This window comes from Dermacentor albipictus, chromosome 1 (genome assembly GCF_038994185.2).
Source record: "Dermacentor albipictus isolate Rhodes 1998 colony chromosome 1, USDA_Dalb.pri_finalv2, whole genome shotgun sequence".
Taxonomy (NCBI): Eukaryota; Metazoa; Arthropoda; class Arachnida; order Ixodida; family Ixodidae; genus Dermacentor; species Dermacentor albipictus.
Window position 1 is genome coordinate 170,667,668 of NC_091821.1, and position 24,011 is coordinate 170,691,678.

At 46.3% G+C, this 24,011-nt stretch overlaps 1 protein-coding gene across 3 annotated transcripts in view; it reads left to right on the plus strand.

The window, feature by feature from the left end:
* The window catches only part of LOC135905742 (tachykinin-like peptides receptor 86C), a 108,930-nt gene that overhangs the window by 74,195 nt on the left and 10,724 nt on the right, over nucleotides 1-24,011 (plus strand). For all 3 annotated transcript variants that reach the window (XM_070533940.1, XM_065436757.1, XM_065436758.1), the window contains one exon: nucleotides 8,578-8,728. In XM_070533940.1, the coding sequence (XP_070390041.1) occupies nucleotides 8,578-8,728 (151 nt within the window). The remainder of the gene's footprint in view (nucleotides 1-8,577; nucleotides 8,729-24,011) is intronic.

Sequence of the window (24,011 nt, forward strand, 5' to 3'; positions counted from 1 at the left end):
ATATATATATATATATATATTATAGGGGTATTACTCAGGCTCGCGCGTGCGCACCTGACCCTTCTCTGGATCGCACAGCGCCGGCGGAGCGGCAGTCGCTCCCTATCACTTTCGCAGCAGCCCTAGCAGTCAGAGCTGTGACCCCTAACCCGCGGTTCGCAGTGAGTTGCGACCACGGCGGGTTCAGGCCAGTGGGGACAGGGTGAGTCTCGACCTAAGGTGTTTATTCACCTTGGTGTACAATGATTCCAACAGACAACAACAGCCACAACACATACAAATACAACACAAAACACAACCACAGCGGCGGAGAATTCCGCACGTCTGGGGTGAAACAAACCGCACAATGTGGGAGCCACAAAAGAGGCTGATAAGAGTTCAGCTCACCCAAAGTGGTTCCGCGCTCGGGCCCTGGGGCGGTGAGTCGCACACAAAGGCCGGGCGCAACAGGGGGGACGGCGTGCGGCGGTCTCAGCGGCGGATTTGAGATGCGGCCGTTCGCTAGCTCTTCCACCGTGAGACAAAGATGCGTCGGGGGAATAGCGCTTCTCCTCGAGCGGCGGAGAGGAGTCTCCCCAGTTCCAAGAAAGGGAAAGGAGGGAACGGGGGTGCCTTGGCTGCGGCGTCGCGGCCAGGCGCGAAGAGCAGCGGGAGCGGCGAAGGTGCCCTCTCCCCAGCTACCCTCCGCGGGCGAGCACGTGATTATCGCGTGATAACCGCGTGGCCGCTCCGGAGATATCGGGACGCGCGTGCGATCCCCACAATATATATATATATATATATATATATATATATATATATATATATATATATATATATATATAGCCGTGCCGCCAGAGTCGCAGACATCATACTTTTAGGTGCCACCCCTCAAACAGAGTCGTGCAGACACATGCGCGCACATTTCTGTGGTGAGTGCTGTGCCTGATGACTTATGCATGCGCCACAGCAGCGTCGTGTCTTTTTCGCGAATCCTTGGATCCGTCGAGCTAGAGTACACTGTACGCAAGCACACTGAAAGTCATGGCTTAAGAAGAGCTTTCCAAGCGCCAGAGCTGTGGCTAGTGGTGTAACACGTCCGTTTATATTCAGCGCTCACGTGCGCATACTCGATATCATCTGTTATGGAAATTTTCTGCGCACATCGAATGCCGAAAGACATGCAGACGGCTACTGCATTGTTTTCAGATATAAAAATACGAGTCTATCCGGTGGTTGACATCGAAGAACGTCTTTTTTGGGGGGCATTAGTGTACCACGTGGTCCACAGTACGACGTGTACCACAGTGTACAGGGGACGACGCTCTTATCGTCTCAAATACATAACAACACTGATGTTTTGCACGCAAGTACCGAGCGAGATAAGAAAATACCACTGCACATTGACCAAGTTTTCATATGTTCACAGTCGAACACTTTATACCAATGACTATTCGGCACCATGTGCAGTGCGAAAGTGTGTATTGTGCAGTGGATGGGGAAATTTGCTCGGAGTTGTCGAAGAGCACCTACACCGCGTCTCCTTTTTATGTCTAATAGATATCTTAAAAGCGCCCGTGTCAAATATCACTATTCTATCTGATGAATTTCTTGGAGCGGCAGACAATACCTACGCACTACTTGCAGAGGAGATAAATCATTGACATACTTTCACTCATTAGCATTTTAATTCGTTACTGTATGTCACATGCTGTATGGTTATAAATATGTGCGTTATTTACGAGCTCTGTATATATCTGGAATAATTTTTGTTTTTTTGGAATCATAAACTTTGATTGATTTGAAAAACATATATGCACATGGCAGGAAAGGGAAAGGGAGGAGCAGTATTGCTAACATATCGGCTCAGCAAAGGTTCTCAAGCTAATACCAATTTGGAGGCGGGCTTCGAGGAAAAGTGCTACAAAGAACATTGGCGTTCCAGTTTACAGTTTCCAACAAGGCTTCCTTGCAGTGCAGGATGAGGCTAACTGGAACTACAATTGATATCTAGAAACTGGCGCTAGCCTCACTATTTCAGCTAAGTGGATGTGACTTTATTATTACCTGGCTTCGTTTGCGCAGCAACATGAATGCACTTGGACATTGCATTTTATCATGCACCTTTGCTAGTTATCTTAATGAGGGGGCGGAAGTGCGTTATCTTTGACAGATAGTCGAACAAAACTGCTCGAAAGAGAGAAATGCAATAAACAATAATAAATAAAGAAGTGTTATTAGTCGGGATGCCTTTATTTTTAAGTGTCGTACAAGGTACAAAAGGAGTTTCGCCACGTTTGTAGCTTTCAAACGTTGTCCTTCGCATTTACCAATGTGTGTGAAAAACAAAACAAACGATGCATACAAGAGAAATGAAAATCTGTGTAGGAAAACGTGTTTTACTGGCAGAGATGTTGCACTGGTGGAGATGATGGACCGCAAAAGTGCCCGCCGTGGTGGCGAAGGTGCTTTGGCGTTGCAGTGGTAAGCCCGAGGGCGCATAATCAAGTCCTGGCCACGCCAGTTGCCATTCGATTTGAGCAAAATGCAAAAACGTCCCTGTACCGTTCATTGGATGCACGTTAAAAAGCCGTAGGTGCGTGCTTCATAATCAGAAAGTGGTTTTGGCACGTAAAACCTCATAATCTTTTTTTAAGAACCATAGGTGGCCAAAACTAATCCGCAGTCCCCCACTATGGCGTGCCTCCTTATCGTATCATGGTTTCTGGACCTAAAATTCCAGAATTTAAATTATCGCAGACATTTTCAGAACGCTGGAGCCAGTTAAAAAAAAAGAAAGGGAGGTAATCATCGTGTCATTGCAGAGAAGTCCCTCTGTGAGGTTGCCGCACACGGACATGCAGAATACGAGAGATACATAGTTATCTATCGAGTTTAACGACCCAATATTGCTCTGTTGGCTATGAGAGACATCGTATAGGAGAACTCTGGATCAATTTTGGCCCGTGAGGTTTTAACACGGGCCTCAGTTTAAGGGAACGGAGATTTTACATTTCGCTCCCTGTTGGGTTACAGCTGCTGTGGCCCGGACTCGATTCCTCGGGCGCAACTGAAATTAGTATTGCTCACGTTCAGCAATACTAATTTCAGTTGCGCGGGATGGTCTTGAACACATGGAGTTTATTGACGGCTCGGCGCTCCCATGTTCGGCACTTTAGCATTCAATCTGAAGTTAGGGTACTGAGATCGTGGACACGACCGCCATACACATAAGAAAGCCGTCAGAGCCCTGTTGCACTGTTTAATGACGACTGCGCTTTGCGACCACCTTTAATTATAGTGAACCATGTTATGTGTGCGTGCCGGATCGCTTCTTATTCTTTCTTCACTTATTTCTGCTTGCCCCCACCACCAGCTATCCTATGCCTGCCTTTCCTTCTCTCTCATTCGAACCTTCAAGCTCGGCAACACGATATGCGCTTTCGATTGTCAGACAATTATTCACCCTTAAGACCAATTCACAGAGTGAATACAGGGAAGAGGAAGATATGCATGATGACATTTGTCTGCGTGAGGCAATGTACCCGCACCAACAGCGGCGTACTTTGTACCATTGCGCCCACTGATGTGAATTCATTTTCTCGTCGCAAGTCGGGAAGTTTCTGAGTGAGCCGCAGCTCGCGCGGCCGGAGTAGAGACCGGATGGGAAAAACAGCGTAGTGGCACGCTCCGCGCTCTGGGAAACAAATGACCCGCGCGCAGCGAAAGATCGCCGCTTCCCTATCTGCCGAGCTTGAGAGCGCGACTGTTCTTCGGGCAGCCGATGACGAAGAGAAGGGCCAACGCCGGTACACGGACAGGCACACTTTTTTCGTGTACTTTTTTTTTCCTTCGAAGGATAGGAGAGCGAGTGAAAGAAGGATGTCATTTTCCCAAGGACGCAGTGCATCTCGCCTTCGTATGGCGTGGATCTTCTGTCTTTCTTAACCTTTTGCATTTTTCCTTATCCTTGTGGCCTTTATTTTGGCCAAAGTAGCTTAAATGTAGGCCGATATCGAGAGACTGATGTGGTCGTAACTGCGCACTTGGCTGCTAGAGCGATAGCGGCAAACCGAAAGAGCAGCCAATGTCTACCCATGCTTAAGCGGCGACGCTACGATCAATTTCACAGTATCTAGGGACGTTCTCACACCATACAAAACCAGTTTTTTTTAATTAGTTATTATGTACTGTTACGAAGTCGCAAATGAAATAAGTTCGGTCAGTTGATTTATTGAGTGATGGGGTTTAGCATCAGTAAGCAACACTGAAGCCATTTACTGGAGGGCACCGGCATAATTTTGGATACCTGGGTCACTTTAATGTGCACCTAAACCTAAGCACGCGAGCGTGTTAGCATTCTAGTCGGAATGTGGCGGCCGCGTCAGGGAATCGAGCCATCCACGTCGCGCGCAGCACCAGAACGACGTGCAACCAATGAGCCACCGCGGCGGTTAAGCTTTCGTGCGTTTGATTCTTTCTCGTTGTCTTACTAAAACTGAAATGAAGAGGCCTCGGGTACCACATACGTCAAGAAAAGCCTTCTGGATTTATCTATAGCAAAGTAATGTTGGTTCAGTAGCTGATTACGCCTGAGCACAAGATCATTGGTAACTTGAGTCTAACTTTTGTGTCAAAGGTACTTCATAACGTACGATACGATCATTAAAACGCATTGTTCAAATTGAGAGAGGAGATGGTTTAAAGACAGGGAGGTTAACCAGGTTGCTACCCTGCATTGGGGGAAGGGGAAGCAAGAAGAAAAGGAAACAGGAAAGGGGCATAAGAAGTCATGTGCGAACATACACAACAGCGTTCCCAGCGCATTTAAAGGCTGTCGCAGAGCCCAGTCGTCCTTGGAAAGCGCAGCAGGGTCGTGGAGGATTTCTTGACGCATTATACGAAAGAGTCCAGAGAATATATAGTGCAAGGGTCACCTTGAAACAACGGCATCAATTCCTGAAACCTCTAAAATGGCATAAAGACCTGCGCTGGCAAATCAATTCAGTGGAAGAACGATACGTGGAGAAACGTTAATGAAATGGAATATCATGTATATACGCCCCACTGCAGCACGAAGCTACAAAGGAAACCCACGTGGGCTTCTCAAAAAAAAATCTTCGCAGTTAAAGAAATTCGTCCTGGTCCGGGGATCAGACCGGGACCAATGCCTTTTCGGTGTGGTCACTCTACCATCAGAGCTAACCAGGAGGCTAGCAAATTTCTCGTGTTTCAGCGTGACATATACATGCAAAATTAAGTGGCTGCGCTCGCGTTTCTACCAAGCTAATGACCTTTATATTGCGAGCCAGGTATTCTAACCACAAAGAGTAACAGTTTAGCTTAAGTGAGGCAATAGTAGGATCAGGTTATACATGCCAGACGCCTGTGCAACCAGGCAGCTATGCACGCTCTTCTTCGGGAGGGCTTCACACAGTATTAGAGCTCGTGCTGCAAGCACTGGAGTGGTATGCGCGACTGTGCAGAAGCAGGATTTCTTTGTACGTGCAGCCAGATTCCTTGTGTTATAAATACTGAACCTCACATGCTTGACGAAATGAATGTCAGTGCATGAGAAGTCTATACACGTACTAGTATGATGTCAATGCGTACTAAATGATTTAAACGCCACTGCGAAGCAATTATGTAAACACATTTTTATGAAAAGAAACGTTGATTCCCCTTTGTTATCATGACTACTTTTCATTCTATCTAGAAAGTGAAGAGTCCCGTAGTATTCATCTTTTTTGGTTGTTGCAAAATACAAACTTTTGTTTAATTACTCTATATAACTCTAGTGTACGTCAAAGCGGTCACACTCACAATTTCTTTACAAATACTCCTGTTGCATGCATAACCAGGAGCGCACTGAAGGTTGGTGGTATGGAAGTACTGGCCCACGGCACCAGCTCTGGCGTGCTGGAGCTGATCGCAGCTTGCTTTAGGCGAGGTAAAAAACAAAAGGAGTAAACGCGAGTGGCCAGTTTGGCGAAGCAATTGAGGGAAGGCTTTGTGCTTTTAAATGCGCAATTAGGCCCTTATGCAGATGAATCTCCTTGTCGAGACTAAATGACTTCTGCCTGATGAGGCGTCCCTTGTTCAGCTGTTCCCACCGACCATCTACCTTCCCGTAAACACTTTGTCTTGCTTGAATTAGGCGGACTGAATTACAATTTTGATTGTCTGTTGCGTGTCGGAGCTGCACCTGGGTTACGAGAGACACCTTAGTGGAAAGCCTTGGTATAAATTTTGACTACCTGCAATGGTTTCACGTGCACCAAAATGTTAATCAGTGCGCACGAATTCTCGGGGTTATCTTCTTATCGACATGGTGCTTTCGCGGCCACGAATAGAAGCCACAAGTTCGTGCGAAGCACAGACAGCCACCGTTTTAACCCACAAATTAAACTCAAATGTTATGATTTGGATACCGCAACTCTTCAGTGGAATATATCCTGCCTTATCTCAGTATAATTAAAAAAGCCAGCAGGCTTCAGATATTCCTCCCTCTCTGAACTCATCTACTGCGACAGCAGTTGCTTCAGCGAGTTCGCCCAAAGCCCCCAACTTTGCGCAAAGCTACAGCGACCCTGCGCATTCTTTCCTAACTGTGATGACAAAACGAAAAAAAAACATCTCAGTGACCTTCCACTCTGTGGGCCCCTTAATGGCGAACGGCACCTCTGCCACGGGTCGGCCCGGCATTGCACTCTCTTCGGCATCGGCCTACGTATGGGAAGTGCTTAACACCTGCTTCACCTCCGCCGCGGGTCGGCCCGGCTTTGCACTTTCTTCGGGATCGGCCCACGTATGGGGAGTGCTTAGCGCCTGGTCTACCTCCTGGCATTGCACAATCTGCGGGATCGGCCCATGTATGGGGTCAGCTTAACCCCTGCTTCAACTCCGCCGCGGGTCGGCCCGGATTTGTACTTTCTTCGGGATCGGCCCACGTATGGGGAGTGCTTAACGCCTGCTCCAGCTCCGCCGCGGGTAGGCCCGGCATTGCACTATCTTCGGGATCGGCCCACGTATGGGGAGTGCTCAGCGCCTGCTCCACCTCTGCCGCGGGTCGGCCTGGCATTGCACAATCAGCGGGATCGGCCCATGCATGGGGTCACCTTAACGCCTGCTTCACCTCCGCCGTGGGTCGGCCCGGCTTTGTACTATCTCCGGGATTGGCCCACGTACGGGCAGTTTTTTGCTTACAACAACGACACGAAAATTTCCTTGGACGGTAAAGGTATACAGATTCGCTGTAAAAGAAAAGTAATGGGATGGTTGCATGACAATGACGGCACGATGACAACGGCGGTGGCCGCATGAAGTCGATACTTGGCTTAGTGACATATAAGATAGCGCAACGCTGTCTTTGTATGAACGATTGCTTAGAATGATTGCTTCGCTGAAAGTCGTGCTGCAAACGACTGCATCATTACGCCCGCCAGGTACTATGCTGCTTGAGCCTCCTGCTGCATCGTACATGCACAAACGCCACCACTCTTCATGCTTACGTCACGCGCGCCACAAGCCACACTCAAACAGCCGAGCGAGGAAGTTGCATGACATGTCAGTCGTTAGGGCGTCCGGCTCCTCATTTTTCATTTGCTGCAGGTGATATAATTCCCTGTACAGCGCGCGGAAAGCACAGTACAACGAGCAGACAAAATTGGCCACGGGCAGTGGGAGTGAACACTGTGGGTTGGTCCAGTGTTTTTCGCACTGTGCAGTGAAATATATCCGATACAAACAAGCCAAAGTATATATAACCTCGTGTCGCAGTTGCATGATTTCAATTTATAGCGATGATGGTTGGGCAATATTTTGTTTTTTATTCTCCATGTGCCGAGTGTGGGGCTAAGAATGGCGATGTGGTGAAGGTAAAGGAGGCATGGGCGACGACGGCACGACGACGGTACACCATAGCGGACGGAACGGACAAGAAAAGAAAACGTTTAGAGATTGTAACTATTGTCGCAGTAAATTTTGAAGAATTCTTATTGAATAAAAAATTAAAACAAAACTTTATTGACGGAAGAAAGTAGAACCGCTGGTCTAACGCAGTTTTGGAATCTAAGTTATTCGAAGCTTGTTTGAGTTAGCGAGGTAGCAGCGATGGTGAATGACACGCACATGGCCTCGTCGCCTGTAGCTTTTGGCTGTCTATGCCACAAAGACAAAAGAGAGCTATGATGCCTGTCGAGGGTGCAATGTTGATGAAACGCGCATGCACAGAGAAGTAGGACAGGTACGTACATGCATTTGATGCTTCTATACCTATTGTGACACAGTAGAACATACCCATTCTGGGGGATTGGCCAAGAATAGGCAGATATGCAGTTGTCCAAGTAGCCTATTCTGCACGTACCCAGTGGTACATAGCGATTGACCCATATCATGTAGCCCAATATGTCTGCTAAGGCGAGGAGACGGCGACGAACACAAAGCTCAGGCGTATAGAGGGACGGGAAGCTTGTGTTTAAACAGATTGTCAATTATCGGCTAGACTGATATTCGTCGCGTTATAGACGGTTCAATGTAAGCATATGGTTTCACCTGTTCCCCTCGTGAAGCTATAGCGCTACTATTGTTTTGTTGCAGGTACAACATCGTCTTCTTGGTGCTGACGTACGCAGTCCCAGTTGCAACGATGGTTGTTACCTACTCGCGGATGAGCTGGGTTCTGTGGGGAAGCCGCTGCATAGGGGAGTTCACCGAACACCAGCAGCTTGCTTTACACAACAAACAAAAGGTAAGCGGCAGAAATGACACACGGGTTTTTACATAAGCTAATAATTCATGAAGCCGTATACACCCAGATACTGATATATCACTTTATGGATTTTTTTTGTTGTTGGTAGAACGTGTTAACATGAGCTTACTTACTTGGTTTGGAAGCATTCTTTTCTTTAAATCAATTTTTTCTTCTCTCTTTCACAACACGAAAAGGAGGGAAAAAAGGTACAGATATTTCTAGTACTGCCGTTTCCTATTTAGCGTCCTGGTGAGCTCAGATACTGGAGCGAACGCCCCAAAAAATGTCGCTCCCAGGTTCGATCCCCGGACCAAAACTTGCGAAGTTATCTTTCTGATAAACTCGTGTTAAGTTCCTTTGTAGTTTCACGCTATGCTCATGTGGATGACAATTTTCATTCATCAATGTTCCATATTGCACGAAACGTTCTTAGTATAGATAGTCCATGAAAATTTTACAAATTTAAAGGCATTGTTTGTACAGAATAAAACGATTTACAAGGAAGCTGCAGCAATAATTGTGATGCTGCAGTGCTTTCACCCAATTTAACTCGATGATTGATTCGAAACGACACGGGGATGTTCCAATATTGCTGGTTTACAGCGAAGCTGTATCTGGCTAGGCTCTGATAAAAAATCTGTCCGTGGGCAAGAGCCATGTAAAATTGAAATATATATATATATATATATATATATATATATATATATATATATATATATATATATATATATATATATATATATATATATATATATATATGTATATATATATATAGTCGTCCAACTGCTTCCGCGTGACGTTACCAGTCACGGTGGTTGTTTTATTGTTATTATCCCATCGACCATGTTATTACGCATGATCTTCATGGCCATATATAAAATGTAGAGTGCCGGCACTCCTTAGCTCCCATTGGAGGGTCGAATAACATAATAAAACGCAATGGTGTACCCACCAATCGTCGACCTTAACGTCGACCTAGTGCGCCCCGACGGCAAGTGGATTGTATCCTTCCCGTTGAAACGGTATGGAATTGGGTGCTACACGGACGTCAGTGTGCCGACCCCGTGTCACCTGCCTTGCATAGATTAAACCTTTGGCAAGAACGTGCCTAGCATAGCACTACAGCCGATCACCGTGTACCACAGCGACCAAAAAGCTATGATCACTGTGTTAACGAATGAGACAAAACAAAGACGATAACAACCACGAAGTTAGATGTATGTGACTTTATTCAATCAATATAGCCATAACCATGTCAATCAATATAGTAGTCAATATAGTCATCCAAATACAGCTTCGTTGGTTATCCTTATTCACAGAGTGGAATGGAAGAGCACTAAATTTTTTATAGCACTGTTACAAAGTAAAGTTTAAAAGTGTGCAGTCAAACACCTTTATAACGATGTGCTTGAGACCTCCAAAATCCTTTGTTGTACAGACTGCTTCGATGTGAAGGTTGCGCACCGTACCACTCACAATGTAGCAAGAAAAGCACGCTCAACAAGAAAACAAACGTTTATTTGACATGGATTCAAGAGAGACTGAGTGAAATAAGTGCGGGTAGGTGAATATTCAAGGTTTCGGATACGAATCAAATACTACACGGTAACTATTCGTATTCGAAAATGAACTATCCGGGATTTTAGAATATTCGATGCTAACCCCATATATCACCGAATGTAAAAGCCGTATGCTAAAGCGAAACGTTAAAGTCTGGTTTCTGTTCTCCTCTTGCTAAAGGAAGTATTACACGTTATCAGAAATGAGACAAAGGCAATATTTTTTAAGCAATGAAGAAACAAGATTGGAAGTACAAGCTCAGCTTTCCGCTTCGCATCGGAAGCCTACATAAACACCTCAGATTTTTGCTTGTAGTCTATTATTTAGTGCTTTGACAGTCCAGCTATGTACTAGTTTTATCTGTCACTCTACAACATGTGTTTTCGTGGAAATGTAGCACTTTTAAGTGTGTCAAGGATGCAGAATTCCTTTAGCAGCTTTTTAATTTTATTTTTTCACAGCCGCTAATCTTTTTTGGCCACCATTTATTTAGCGTTTGTGGTAAGCTAGGGCTCCATAACGTAACACTATTCCAATCTGTTTTTATTCCAATCTCCTGATGTCAATTTTACGTAACCGCCGACGTAAGCATCGGGCGGCGACCCGCAGAATTGTTTGGACCGCCCAATCAAGCGATCTCCTCGTTTATAGGAGGTAACTTTTGTTTGCTTTCAAAGCGAATAGAATTGCCTACTTTGACAGATTTTTCTTATCTAATTGGCTGAAAAGAGGCGAGGAGCATGCATAACTGGAGAGGGTATCGGTGGGGTCGAGCTAGCGCAGGGAAAGCAGATAACCTGATGAGGAGTGTGGTGCCGGCATCTCGGATTGGCCCGCTTCCCCTTGCCCCTAGGTTGCTGTGGCTGACCAAAAATCGCGGTGGCGTGCGACGGAAAGCTAAAAATTCCGCTATAACAAATCCTCAGGTAAAAAGAGTTGGCAGAGTGATCGTGTCGCTCGGCAGAACGTGTCGAAAGAGCTTGACAACGTTATAGTGCCATGCTAAAAGTTTTCTTATAGCTAAATAAATCCGTTCTACCAGGCAGCTGTGAGTAGCCAGTGACAGAGCGATCGGTGAGCAGGGGCCCTAAAACGTAAAACTATTCCATTATATTTTTATTCCAATCTCTTGACGTCAAATTTGCGTAACCGCCGACGCAAGCATCGGGCGGTCACCCACAGGGTTGTACGAACAGACCAATAAAACGCTCTCCTCGTTCACAGGAGGCCACTTTTATTTGCTTGAAAAACGAATAGCATGGCCTACACTGAGCGGCTCGTCTTATCTAATTGGCTGACGAGTGGCGAGGAGCACGCTCAACTGGAGAGGGGTTCAATGGGGCCGATCCAATGCATTGAAAATCGATAACTGGATGAAGAGGGTGGTGCCGGCGTCTGCGATTGGTCCGCTTTCCCTTACTTAGCTTGCGGTGGCTCGTCGACAATCGCGGTGGCATGCAACGGAAGGTTAAGAATGCCGCTAAAGCGGATCCTCAGCAAAGAAGAGTTGGCAGTACGAGGTCGCAAACATGCCGAAAGCGCTCGAAAACGTTACACGGTCACGCAAGAAGTTTTATTACACGCAAATAAACCCATGCTGTCCGGCAGGTGCGAGTGCCTGAGCGATCGGCGGCAGCCATCTTTTATTCCTTTTGGATCGGGGAAGCCTCCGGCTATGCAGAAGTAAATTCAGTTTTGTTCGGCATATTAATGCATATTTAACGTGTACACGTCACTTTGACGCGGTGAGATTTTGTGGTTTTGTGACTTCGCGTGACAGGCAGGTGAAGCATAGGTGCAGCCCGAAAACTTTTCACTAATAGCCGAGGGCTACTGGCGAAAAGACGTCGAATCAGAAATAACAATTCGTCTTTTGTTCGGTGAAATCATGACTAATCAGTGGGTCACGTCATATCAGATGGGGAGCTATCACGGTTTTCGTTACGGCACGTGCCAGACAGGTGAAGTAAGGGTGGTCCAAAAAAGTTTTTGACCAATCGCGGAGGGCTGATTGCAGAATTGGAATAGAAAAGTTTGGAATAGTTTTACATTATGGTGCCCCAGATGCCTTCTATTCCTTTTGGAACGGGGCAGCCTCCAGCTATTCCGATAAAAGTTCAGTTTTGTTCGGCATATTAAAGCATCCTTAATGCGTACACGTCACTTTAACGTGGTCAGTTTTCACGGTTTGTGACGTCGAGTGGCATAAAAGCGAAGTCGGCATAGCCAGAAAACTTTTGACCAATAGCGTAGGGTAATGGCGAAAATGTGTAGAATCAGAAATACTTATTTTTCTTTTGTTCGGTCTAATGATGCATAATCATTGTGAACACGTTCTCGCAATTTTCGTGACATCGCGTGACAGAAAGGGGTAGTGGGGGTAGCCCAAAATGTTTGACAATTTGTGGAGGGATGATTGCAGAAATGGAATATAAAACGTTTGGAATGGCATTACATTATAGCACCCCTAGTCACACATCAGCCATTCTTTCTTGAAAGGTTTGTTGGCAATGAGAATATAAAGTTGCTGAGAGGCTATAAGTGTAGCGTGCTTAGTGACTGTTAGTTGCCCCTGATTGATCAATTACTCCTGAAATTTAGCTCTCTTTCTTGCACAATAAGCACAGGCGTGGTAGTTAAATATAGCGAAATAAATATTCCTGCGGTAAATACGTGGGTCTGCATTTGACTATTCGATATTCAATTCCCTATTCAATATTCACTATTCATAATCGATTCATATTCGAAAAGCCGATATTGGTGCACCTCTATAAATAACTGGCTAATTTATTGTGCACACTTCACCTGACGTAATGGGCGACTGCAGCGAACCTTATTGCACCGAGATGGGCGGCATGCTACCCGGTGGAACGCGGGACGTTTTGTCCCACGAACAACGCAGTAAATGAGTACGAACGCCACAGACATAACAGAGTTTTCAAGGCGCATGCGCATCAAGGAATTCTTTTTCGATAGGCCAGACGTAAGATAACAGGATAGAGGCTCTCTTAGACCACCTAGCACGTGGAAACCGGAAGCCGAACAGCGCCCAGACCTTGATTTATACATAAAGCTAATCTCAAAGCAAATTCTAGAATCAACGCAGCATTGCCGCAAACGCAATAATTTGTCCCCCACTCAGCGCCAAATTTTTAAAGCACTCACGGAAAGAAATTATATTGTCATAAAACCAGCAGACAAAGACGGTAGTATCGTAATCTGGCCTTTAGAAAAGTACAAAATTGAGGCCTCCAAACAATTGAGCAGCCACACCTATTCAGAAAACTGGACTATAACCCACTTCAAACTACAGCAACCTTGTGCAAAGCACAAAAGCGGAGCTCCTGCCCAGGGAACGAATCACCCAACCTGAAAATTGATTGCTTCGCGATGTCCAAGAACAAAGACGCAGGCCGCTTAATACATATTATTGATATATTTATGCATAATCTTTAATATGACAAATAGCGCTAGCGACAATGTCACTGATTATTCGTATTTGCAGACTAATAACAGTCGCATCGTAAACTACTTGCCAACATAATCACTGAAAGCAATATGCTTGCATTTAGCTGATCTGCTTCACTTATGGCCACAATCGTCGTGTTTCAAGAGCTCAGCCTATTCCTCGCATGCCAACTGGTCCGCGCAGATGTGATGTATAGCGCTGGTGCACACGCTCCTCCCGTAGATTTCTGTCAGGTCCATTGGTGTATTCAGTCCAAGTGATGTATCTCTAGCGACGATAATTAAAGAAAAATAAAGTTGTAGCTGCGCTGTCGTCTCTAGCGCATGAGTGGTGTTCGCCGACCACCCTCTGCTGGATGCCAACTAACGGTACAACATACAGGGCCCCACAATGTGCGCAGCCCGGATGACAAAACCCGGCCTTGGGCCCACGACTCACGCAACCGCATCGTCCGCACAGCGAGGCGAACGCCCGCGTTCACGGGAATTCGACGCTCATCGGAAGATACGGAACCACATAAATCACGTCTTGCGCTTATAGTATATAAAAGACAGGAAAACCACGCTGCTCGGTAGCAGTTTCTGGGTAAAGGCACCCTGAAACCGAACTAAGAGTGTCAGTAAGATCTTGATGAGGGCTAGTTGGTTCATACTTAGAACTGAGGTGAAACAGCGCGAAAAAGACGAGGACACAAGGAAACAAATACCACAGACAAGCGCTGACTGCCAACTGGAAGTTTATTTGAAAATCACCGGACATTTATAGCTTTCATCAGCATAGGCATGCGCACATCATTCACAAAAACATCTGCAAATCATCATTTTAATCTTTCTTCCAGAAATGTTATTTCTTTTCCCGACAAGGCAAGAGAGGGAGTGCTCACACATTTATCGCCTTCCTTTCTTATATGAAAGGCCTCTATTATCTCCCTTTCCTTCTTGCTCTTTCCTTTCCCTATGAATTTAGTCTTTTCAAATAAGGGGGTGCATCGACACTTGTTACAGTGTCCAGCTAAATGACTCCCATAGCCATTCTTTAGGTTAGTGCTGTGTTGACGAGCTCTTTCATTGAAGCACTGTCCCGTTTGACCTATATAAGATTTCCCACAGCTTAGCGGTATTTGATAGATGACATTGCTCCTGCACTCAGTGAAACGTGTTTTATGATTAGTGGTGCACAAGTGCCTTTCGCGCTTGTTCATGCGATTGCATATCGAGGACAACTTGCACGGGGCACTGAAAACCAAATTAATATTATGTCTATTAGAAACTTTCTTCAGATTGTGAGACAGCTTGTGTAGGTATGGCACCACTTGCACTAGTCTTTTGTCTTTGTTTTTTTCTCTTGGGAAGCATCGGAACTTCTTTTCTCTTTCTGCAAAATGGCTTCGCATACTGAAGTGATCACAGAACTGGGAAAGCCTGCGTTCTGTAGTCGCGATATCTGATTTAAAAAACTATGATCGCACTCATGCTCACATGACTTACTAAGTGCTGCCTTAATGCACGTTGTCGCTAAGCCTCTCTTAATCAATTTAGAGTGTGCGCTGTCGTAACGCAACAAAGTTTTCTTAGATCTGGGATGATATCGCCAGCATACGTGCTCGTCCAAAGAAAAACAGAGGTTAATATCTAGAAACTGAATACGGTTGTTAATTGGCAATTCATACGTGAACTTAAGTCCTCCCGATGAGTTGATGAACAGGTTCAAAATTTCTTCGACCGCGTCATGAAAATGCATACAGGAATCTTTCTTCATAACAATTAAGTAGTCGTCAACATATCTAAACACTCGCGTTACAGGCATGTCAAACAACTTAACAGAAATTACATTGTCAACCGAGGATAAAAAAATGTCACATAAAATGGGGGCGATGGCTGATCCTATACAGATGCCAGTACGTTGGATGTAAAATTGGCCATCATAATTAACAGCAGTCGAATGAAGATAAAAGTCTAAAAGCGCTAAAAAATTGTCGCTGTTGACACATACAGAATTCTGAAAATTAACTTCCCCGAAATCTTCTATCCTATCGCGCACAGCGCACATCAAACCATCTCGCGGCACAGAATAATACAAGTCCTCTACATCTACTGAAAATGCGGTTAGTGCGGTTCCCTGGTCTTCATTTATGGCCGAGATAACTTCTTCCGAGCTTCTTACCAGGAAAGGGTCATTTACCTGCAACATCTTGAGATGTCCTTGCAGAACTTTTCCTACATGACATTGCCATGACGTCTTCTCGGACACAATAACCCTGAAAGGGTGTTCAGGCTTGTGTGTCTTGCAAGTGAAGAAAACATCAAGGAAATCCGTCTCCGCTTTGTTCACAAGCTGCCGTAGCGAGTCTAGGTGCAAGTCTTTGAGTAACTTCAGGGCGGCCTTCTTTTGCTTTTTCGGGTCGAAGGGAACAGCTTTGAAATTCTTAATAATAGCTTGCATGGATTTCTGGTTCATAAGGTTTTCTTATGAACCAGAAATTTGCCATGACGAAATTTGCCATGACGTCTTCTCGGACACAATAACCCTTTCAGGGTTATTGTGTCCGAGAAGACGTCATGGCAATGTCATGTAGGAAAAGTTCTGCAAGGACATCTCAAGATGTTGCAGGTAAATGACCCTTTCCTGGTAAGAAGCTCGGAAGAAGTTATCTCGGCCATAAATGAAGACCAGGGAACCGCACTAACCGCATTTTCAGTAGATGTAGAGGACTTGTATTATTCTGTGCCGCGAGATGGTTTGATGTGCGCTGTGCGCGATAGGATAGAAGATTTCGGGGAAGTTAATTTTCAGAATTCTGTATGTGTCAACAGCGACAATTTTTTAGCGCTTTTAGACTTTTATCTTCATTCGACTGCTGTTAATTATGATGGCCAATTTTACATCCAACGTACTGGCATCTGTATAGGATCAGCCATCGCCCCCATTTTATGTGACATTTTTTTATCCTCGGTTGACAATGTAATTTCTGTTAAGTTGTTTGACATGCCTGTAACGCGAGTGTTTAGATATGTTGACGACTACTTAATTGTTATGAAGAAAGATTCCTGTATGCATTTTCATGACGCGGTCGAAGAAATTTTGAACCTGTTCATCAACTCATCGGGAGGACTTAAGTTCACGTATGAATTGCCAATTAACAACCGTATTCAGTTTCTAGATATTAACCTCTGTTTTTCTTTGGACGAGCACGTATGCTGGCGATATCATCCCAGATCTAAGAAAACTTTGTTGCGTTACGACAGCGCACACTCTAAATTGATTAAGAGAGGCTTAGCGACAACGTGCATTAAGGCAGCACTTAGTAAGTCATGTGAGCATGAGTGCGATCATAGTTTTTTAAATCAGATATCGCGACTACAGAACGCAGGCTTTCCCAGTTCTGTGATCACTTCAGTATGCGAAGCCATTTTGCAGAAAGAGAAAAGAAGTTCCGATGCTTCCCAAGAGAAAAAAACAAAGACAAAAGACTAGTGCAAGTGGTGCCATACCTACACAAGCTGTCTCACAATCTGAAGAAAGTTTCTAATAGACATAATATTAATTTGGTTTTCAGTGCCCCGTGCAAGTTGTCCTCGATATGCAATCGCATGAACAAGCGCGAAAGGCACTTGTGCACCACTAATCATAAAACACGTTTCACTGAGTGCAGGAGCAATGTCATCTATCAAATACCGCTAAGCTGTGGGAAATCTTATATAGGTCAAACGGGACAGTGCTTCAATGAAAGAGCTCGTCAACACAGCACTAACCTAAAGAATGGCTATGGGAGTCATTTAGCTGGACACTGTAACAAGTGTCGATGCACCCCCTTATTTGAAAAGACTAAATTCATAGGGAAAGGAAAGAGCAAGAAGGAAAGGGAGATAATAGAGGCCTTTCATATAAGAAAGGAAGGCGATAAATGTGTGAGCACTCCCTCTCTTGCCTTGTCGGGAAAAGAAATAACATTTCTGGAAGAAAGATTAAAATGATGATTTGCAGATGTTTTTGTGAATGATGTGCGCATGCCTATGCTGATGAAAGCTATAAATGTCCGGTGATTTTCAAATAAACTTCCAGTTGGCAGTCAGCGCTTGTCTGTGGTATTTGTTTCCTTGTGTCCTCGTCTTTTTCGCGCTGTTTCACCTCAGTTCTAAGAGTGTCCGCATGCACCGTATACCCGGGAACGGGCATCAAATCATTCGATGAAACAAAACGGCTGAAGCTTTTTTTTTCTATATCTTTCCTCCGTATTGCAAGTAGGCAAAAGATTGCCATTTTTGCCAGTGAGTCAATGTAATTAAGTAACATTACGGTCAGAAGTATAGTGGGGCCTGTCTGGTATATAGGTGCGGCTGTCATCACCTTAATTTGGCTGCTTGTATTATGAACAAGAACGCAAAGAATAATAACCGAGAACCACATTTTCACGTAACATTTAAAAGACAATCAATTAACAGTGGGTTGTGGTCACAAAGAAACATTAAATCGCAGGTGACAACATCGCATAGACTGAAACGAAAGGTAAAAAATAACGCATCGTACCACCAACCGCGTAACAAGGGCATCATATGTATATAGAGTCGTAAATAGATAATCAACTGTCAGCAGCACGTATGTGCGCTACTATATGTAGCGCACGAATGTCAATCTATCATAGTGAAATAAACTAGAGTTAATCTAAATGCTGAACTAATACTGCCAATACACAGCATAACAGACTACGGACGAAAAGGGGATTAATTTAGCTTCCATGCATCTGCAAATGACTTTCGTTGGCAAATACGTAATAATACGATGGTAATGGGACGCCTGCAGCGCGACCGTCGCCGCTGCTGCGGTAATTACATTCCCCTCGAGAATATTTAGGAAACGTTTGCTGAAGAGTACATGGCTGCAAGATTGCCTAATTATGCAGCACGGGGTAATAAATAAGACATCCGTTATGCAGCACCGTAACATGTTTGTAAAAAGCTGCCTTGTTGGTTTACATACAATAGCGAATACATTGCTACCGCGAAAAGTAGTTACAGTATTGTGCAAAGATGCGGACAATTTTGTGGGTTCCACAAGAATTCATACCAGACAAATTGAAGGAATTCGAACTACGTCGTAATAAACGTTCATAACATCACTCTGAGGAGAGAGAGAGAGAGAAACAACTTCATTTAGTCGCCTGCAGAAGGAAACGATGACTAAATGGCGCCGTGACTCGTGCCTTGACGTCTTCTCATCGGGTGGTCTCTACTCAACCCCAGCGCATGTTACTCCCACGGTCGGTCACCCTGAGGGGCAACGTTCGGTCGGTTTATTTATTTATTTATTTGAACCTCAAGGGTCCCTGGCGGGACATTACATGAGGGGTGGGCGCAAGAACGGCGGTTAACAATGAATGTTACATGAGAATCATGACGATGACATGGCTTCCTCGATGGCAGTCTTGAAATGGACTGGATCAGGGATTTGTGCTAAGTGACAGGGAAGGTAATTCCAGTCGCGAGCTGTGTGGACAAAAAATGATTTCTGAAATGTAGTTGTTCGGGAACGATGCGGGATGACGCTGTTTCGATGGCCTGTGCGGGGTGTTCGACGTACTGGTAGGATGAGGTTGCTGTCACGGGGCGAGCAATGGACAAACCTGTGATAAAGGCAGAGACGTGTAATTCGGCGACGGGAAGCGAGAGAAGGAAGTTTTAGTTGCAACTTCAAGGCGGATATGCTAGAGTATCGAGAGTAGTTTGAAAGAATAAAGCGAGTGGCACGATTCTGAACAGATTCAAGGGCTGAGATAAGGCTAGACTGATGGGGGTCAAATATTGCGCAAGCGTATTCAAGTTTAGGTCGTACAAATGTTTTATAAGCTAGTAATTTTAAGGAAGAAGGTGTCATGCGGAGGTTACGTCGGAGATACCCAACTGCTCGATTAGATGAATTTATTATGTGGTTAATGTGGCAAGACCATGTTACGTCACTAGCAAGGTTAATGCCAAGATACTTAAAAGAGTTAGTGGAAATAATAGTAGTATCGTTAATTTTATAAGTAGGCGCAGTATAATTTCGGCGGCGGTGAAAAGAAATTTGTGCGGTCTTTGTAATATTTAGGGACATTAGCCATTTAGTGCACCACTGCTGTATGTTATCCAGGTCATTTTGGAGGATGTAGGCATCCTCGGCGTTAGTTATGGGGCGGTAGAGTACGCAATCATCCGCGAAAAGGCGGATACTAGATGTTACTGTGGAAGGCAAGTCGTTAATGTATATTAGAAAGAGCAAGGGGCCAAGAACCGTGCCTTGAGGTACTCCTGAAAGAACGTGTGAGTAGGATGATGAGAAGCCATTAGCGGAGACAGATTGCATGCGGTCAGTTAAAAAGCTTCGAATCCAGTTCAAGACACTAGGATGAATGTTTAACAAGGACATTTTAAGCAAAAGGCGGGAATGGGGTACTTTATCGAAAGCTTTCTCGAAATCTAGAAATAGCGCATCAATTGGGATATTGCGGTCAAGATAGGAATGAATGTCATGCAGGAACAAAGCTAATTGGGTTTCGCATGAGTGGTCTTTCCGGAATCCGTGTTGGTTTGGATGAAAAAAGTTGGCCGATGTTAGGAATGTGGCAACATTAGAGTAAATGACGTGTTCCATGATCTTAGAGCATACACTGGTTAACGAAATGGGTCGGTAATTACCTGGGGATGATCTGTCACCTTTCTTGAAAACCGGAATGACCTTCCCAATTCGCCAGTCATGTGGAACTGTGCCTGTATCAAGCGACTGTTGAAAAATGAGGGAAAGAATAAGACTGCAAACATGTTTAGTATTCTTTAAGACTTTCGAATTAATTCCATCGATACCGCGGGAAGATGAAAATTTTAGTGAGTCGATAATATTAACATTAATATTAATATTTGTCTTTCAAGAGCCGCCGAGACCTGCTGGACGGCCCAGGTTTGGCTTTCGTGGTCGTGGCATTCCGCCGCAGCCGCGAGTCGCGGCGGAATCGTTGTACATATCGAAGCTTCGTCGGGGAACTTGGTGCAATCCCATAGGATGTGCATCAGGGTGGCCCTCTTCCGATGGCACACGCGACACACATCCCTCAAATATAATTTCGGGTACAGGTGATTCATTAACACTGGGGTGGGTAAGGAACCAGTTTGCAATTGTCTGAACAACACCGCCTCCGCACGGCTCAGCCCCGGGTGCGGGGGTGGGAAAGTCCTTCGAGCCAGGCGGTGGAACTGTGTAAGTTCGTTGAACGTCGTCATACGGTCCTTGGCACTACACCACGTTGGACGGTCGGTTGCAGCGGCGCGGCTGGTTAGCCTCGCGCCACTGCGTGTGCCGTCTCGTTGTGGGTATAGAGCTTCTCCAACGCATCGTTGCCCGCGTGCGCCGGGAACTACTTGATTCTAACATACCTATTCTCTCGTTGCAGGTCAGCCGAGCACAGAACGCCCACAGCCTCACCACACACTTTGCCCTTTTCATATATCCGCACTGCACTTCGCGAATCGCACAACACCGTCTGGCACCCGGGGTCGGCAATGGCCAGGGCAATGGCCACCTCCTCCGCCTGACACGCCTCGCGGACCCGTAAGCTCGCCGCTGCCCTCGTCGCGCCGGACGACGCCTCGATGAGGGTAGCTACGAACGCCGCGCTGTCTCCCTGGTATTCTGCCGCATCCACGAACCTTGCGTGCTCGTCCTTAGCGTGAAAGTCGATGAGGGCCTTGGCCCTTGCTGCTCTTCTCTCCTTGTTAAACTCCGGGTTCATGTTTCTCGGGATGAGGTCTACCCGAATCCAGCGCCGGGTCTCGTCTGGGACAGAAACGTCGCTACTCGCCTTTTTCGCCCCGGGCGTGAAGCCCAAGTATTGAAGTATGCGCCTGCCGGCTTCGGTCACAGAGAGCCGCTCCAGCTGGGCGGTCCGTTGCGCTTCCGCAATTTCCTCGAAGGTATTGTGTACCCCCAGGCTCAGGAGTTTGTTGGTGTTCATACACTCGAATAGTCCGAGCGCCGTCTTATAAGCTCGGCGTATCAGGGCGTTGATCTTATTCTTTTCACACTGCATCCAGTTGTGGAAGGCTGCAACGTAAGTGACGTGGCTGATTACGCTTAAGCCGAATCAACCTTTCCTCCTTCATCTTGGCCTTGCGGTTGGCGGCCCGTCTGATGAGACGTATTGCGTTGGTAATCTTGGCTGTAAGGCGGGAAATGGTCTCGCCGTTGCCCCGTCGCTTGTCTATAATCATGCCGAGCACCCAGATTTTGTCGACCTCCGGGATCACTTGACCGTTCCTCGTCACGACCTTGATGGCATCGCAATCCCTCGGTTCGCTCTTGTTACGTCTGACGTACTTCGCTGGTAAAACCAGCAGTTCTGACTTGCTCGGTGAGCAGATCAAACCGGAACCGTTTACCTGGTCTTCGATCGCGTCGACGGCTTCTTGCAGCGTGCTCTCAATGTGACCATTGCTGCCTCCTGGAACCCACAGCTTTATGTCATCGGCGTAGATGGTGTGCCGGACCCCCTCGACTCGAGAGAGTCTCTTGGCCACCCCGATCATAACGAGGTTGAATAACAACGGTGAGGTGACCGAGCACTGGGGGGTCCCGACACTGCCAATCCTCTTCTCTTGGAGCCGTAGATCGCCGGTGCAGAGCTCGGTAGTCCACCACGTCAGAAAGTCCTTGATGTAATTGAACGTTCTTGAGCCCATGTTGAGTCCGGACACCTGGGATAGGATCGCAGAGTGCTTTATCTTGTCGAAGGCGCTCTGCAGGTCCAGTCCCAGAATGGCCTTGTTGTCTTTCGTTAGGGTGTCATCGCCAATGATATCTTTCTTCAACAGAATCATCGCGTCTTGGGTGGCGAGGGAACGCCGAAGCCCGATGATCGTGGTAGGGTATAGTCCCGACTCCTCCAGGTAATCCTGCCACCTACAATTGAGGACGTGAGCGAGATGGGCCGGAGGTTGTCCGTGTTCGGCGGCTTGCCTGGTTTAGGGATGAGGATGGTCTTGGCAGTCTTCCACTGCTGGGGCAGTGACCCCGCCCTCCAGCACTTGTTGTAATAACGGGTGAGGTTTTCGATGGCCACATCGCTGAGGTTCTTGAGAGCTCTGTTCGAGATGTGATCCGGGTCGGCCGCCGTCTTGCTGTTTATTTCGTGCAGGGCCGCTCGCACCTCCTCGACGCTGATGTCGAGGTCGAGTTTCTCGTTGGCTTGACCGCCGTACTCGGGATGCCTTTCCGTGGGTGTAATCGGGAGGCACTTGCTGTCTATGCGACTGATTAGTTCGGATTCCCCGTTTTCCTTGACTGCTCTGTGAATGATCATTGCGAGGCGGTCGCGTTGATGGGATTTTGTTTTAGTCTCGTCGATCAGATGCCGCATCAAGTTCCAGGTCTCGCCGCAATGCATCTGCCCGTCCGCAGCGCTGCAGATTTCGTTCCCCTGTTGCGTGCAGAGCAGCCGACAATGGACTTCGATGGCGCGATTCAGCTCCGCCATCTTCCTCAGGCACCGATTTAGTTGTTGCTTCTTCCACCTGTTTAGGATAGATTGCTTTGCTTCGATTAAGTGCACGATGCCGCTGTCAACCTTTTCGACCTGTTCATCCGTTTCTATGATTTTGGTCGCCTCCTTGACCTTCCCCGCGATGTGCGCTAACCATTCTTCTATGTTCTCGATTTCCTCAATCTCCGTTGGTAACAGACTACGGAAGGCATCCCAATCCGTAAAATTATGTTTTCGGGTGTCCTCCGAGTCCTTGAGCTCCTCCGGTATGATGACCTCTACGATGTAGTGGTCGCTGCCGAGCTCAGACCCCGCGTTGCGCCAGGAAATATTTCCCTTCTCGTCGTTCTTCACGAACGTGAGGTCCGGCCTCGTATCCCTGGACACAGAGTTCCCAATCCTTGTAGGATCAGTCGGGTCTGTGATGAGGGTGAAGCCTAGGTCTATTGTGTCTTGGAACAGGTCTCGCCTCTTGGCCAATTGCTTGTTATATCTCCATGCCGGGTGCGCCGCGTTGAAGTCCCCGCAGGCGCCGAGCCTATGAGTCCCCGCCACGGTGCTGGCTGTGTGACGGAGCGTCTTGAATGTTTGCTTCCAGTGTGAAGGGATACTGTAGACTTTAAGCAGTAAGCTGCTGTTCGTTTGTTTCTTTCCCGTAACAACCTCGATGAGAGTGTATTCAATTTTACTGTTGTGCAACTCGTGCTCAATGAAGGTGAGTCCCTTGCGAACCAATGTGCATATCC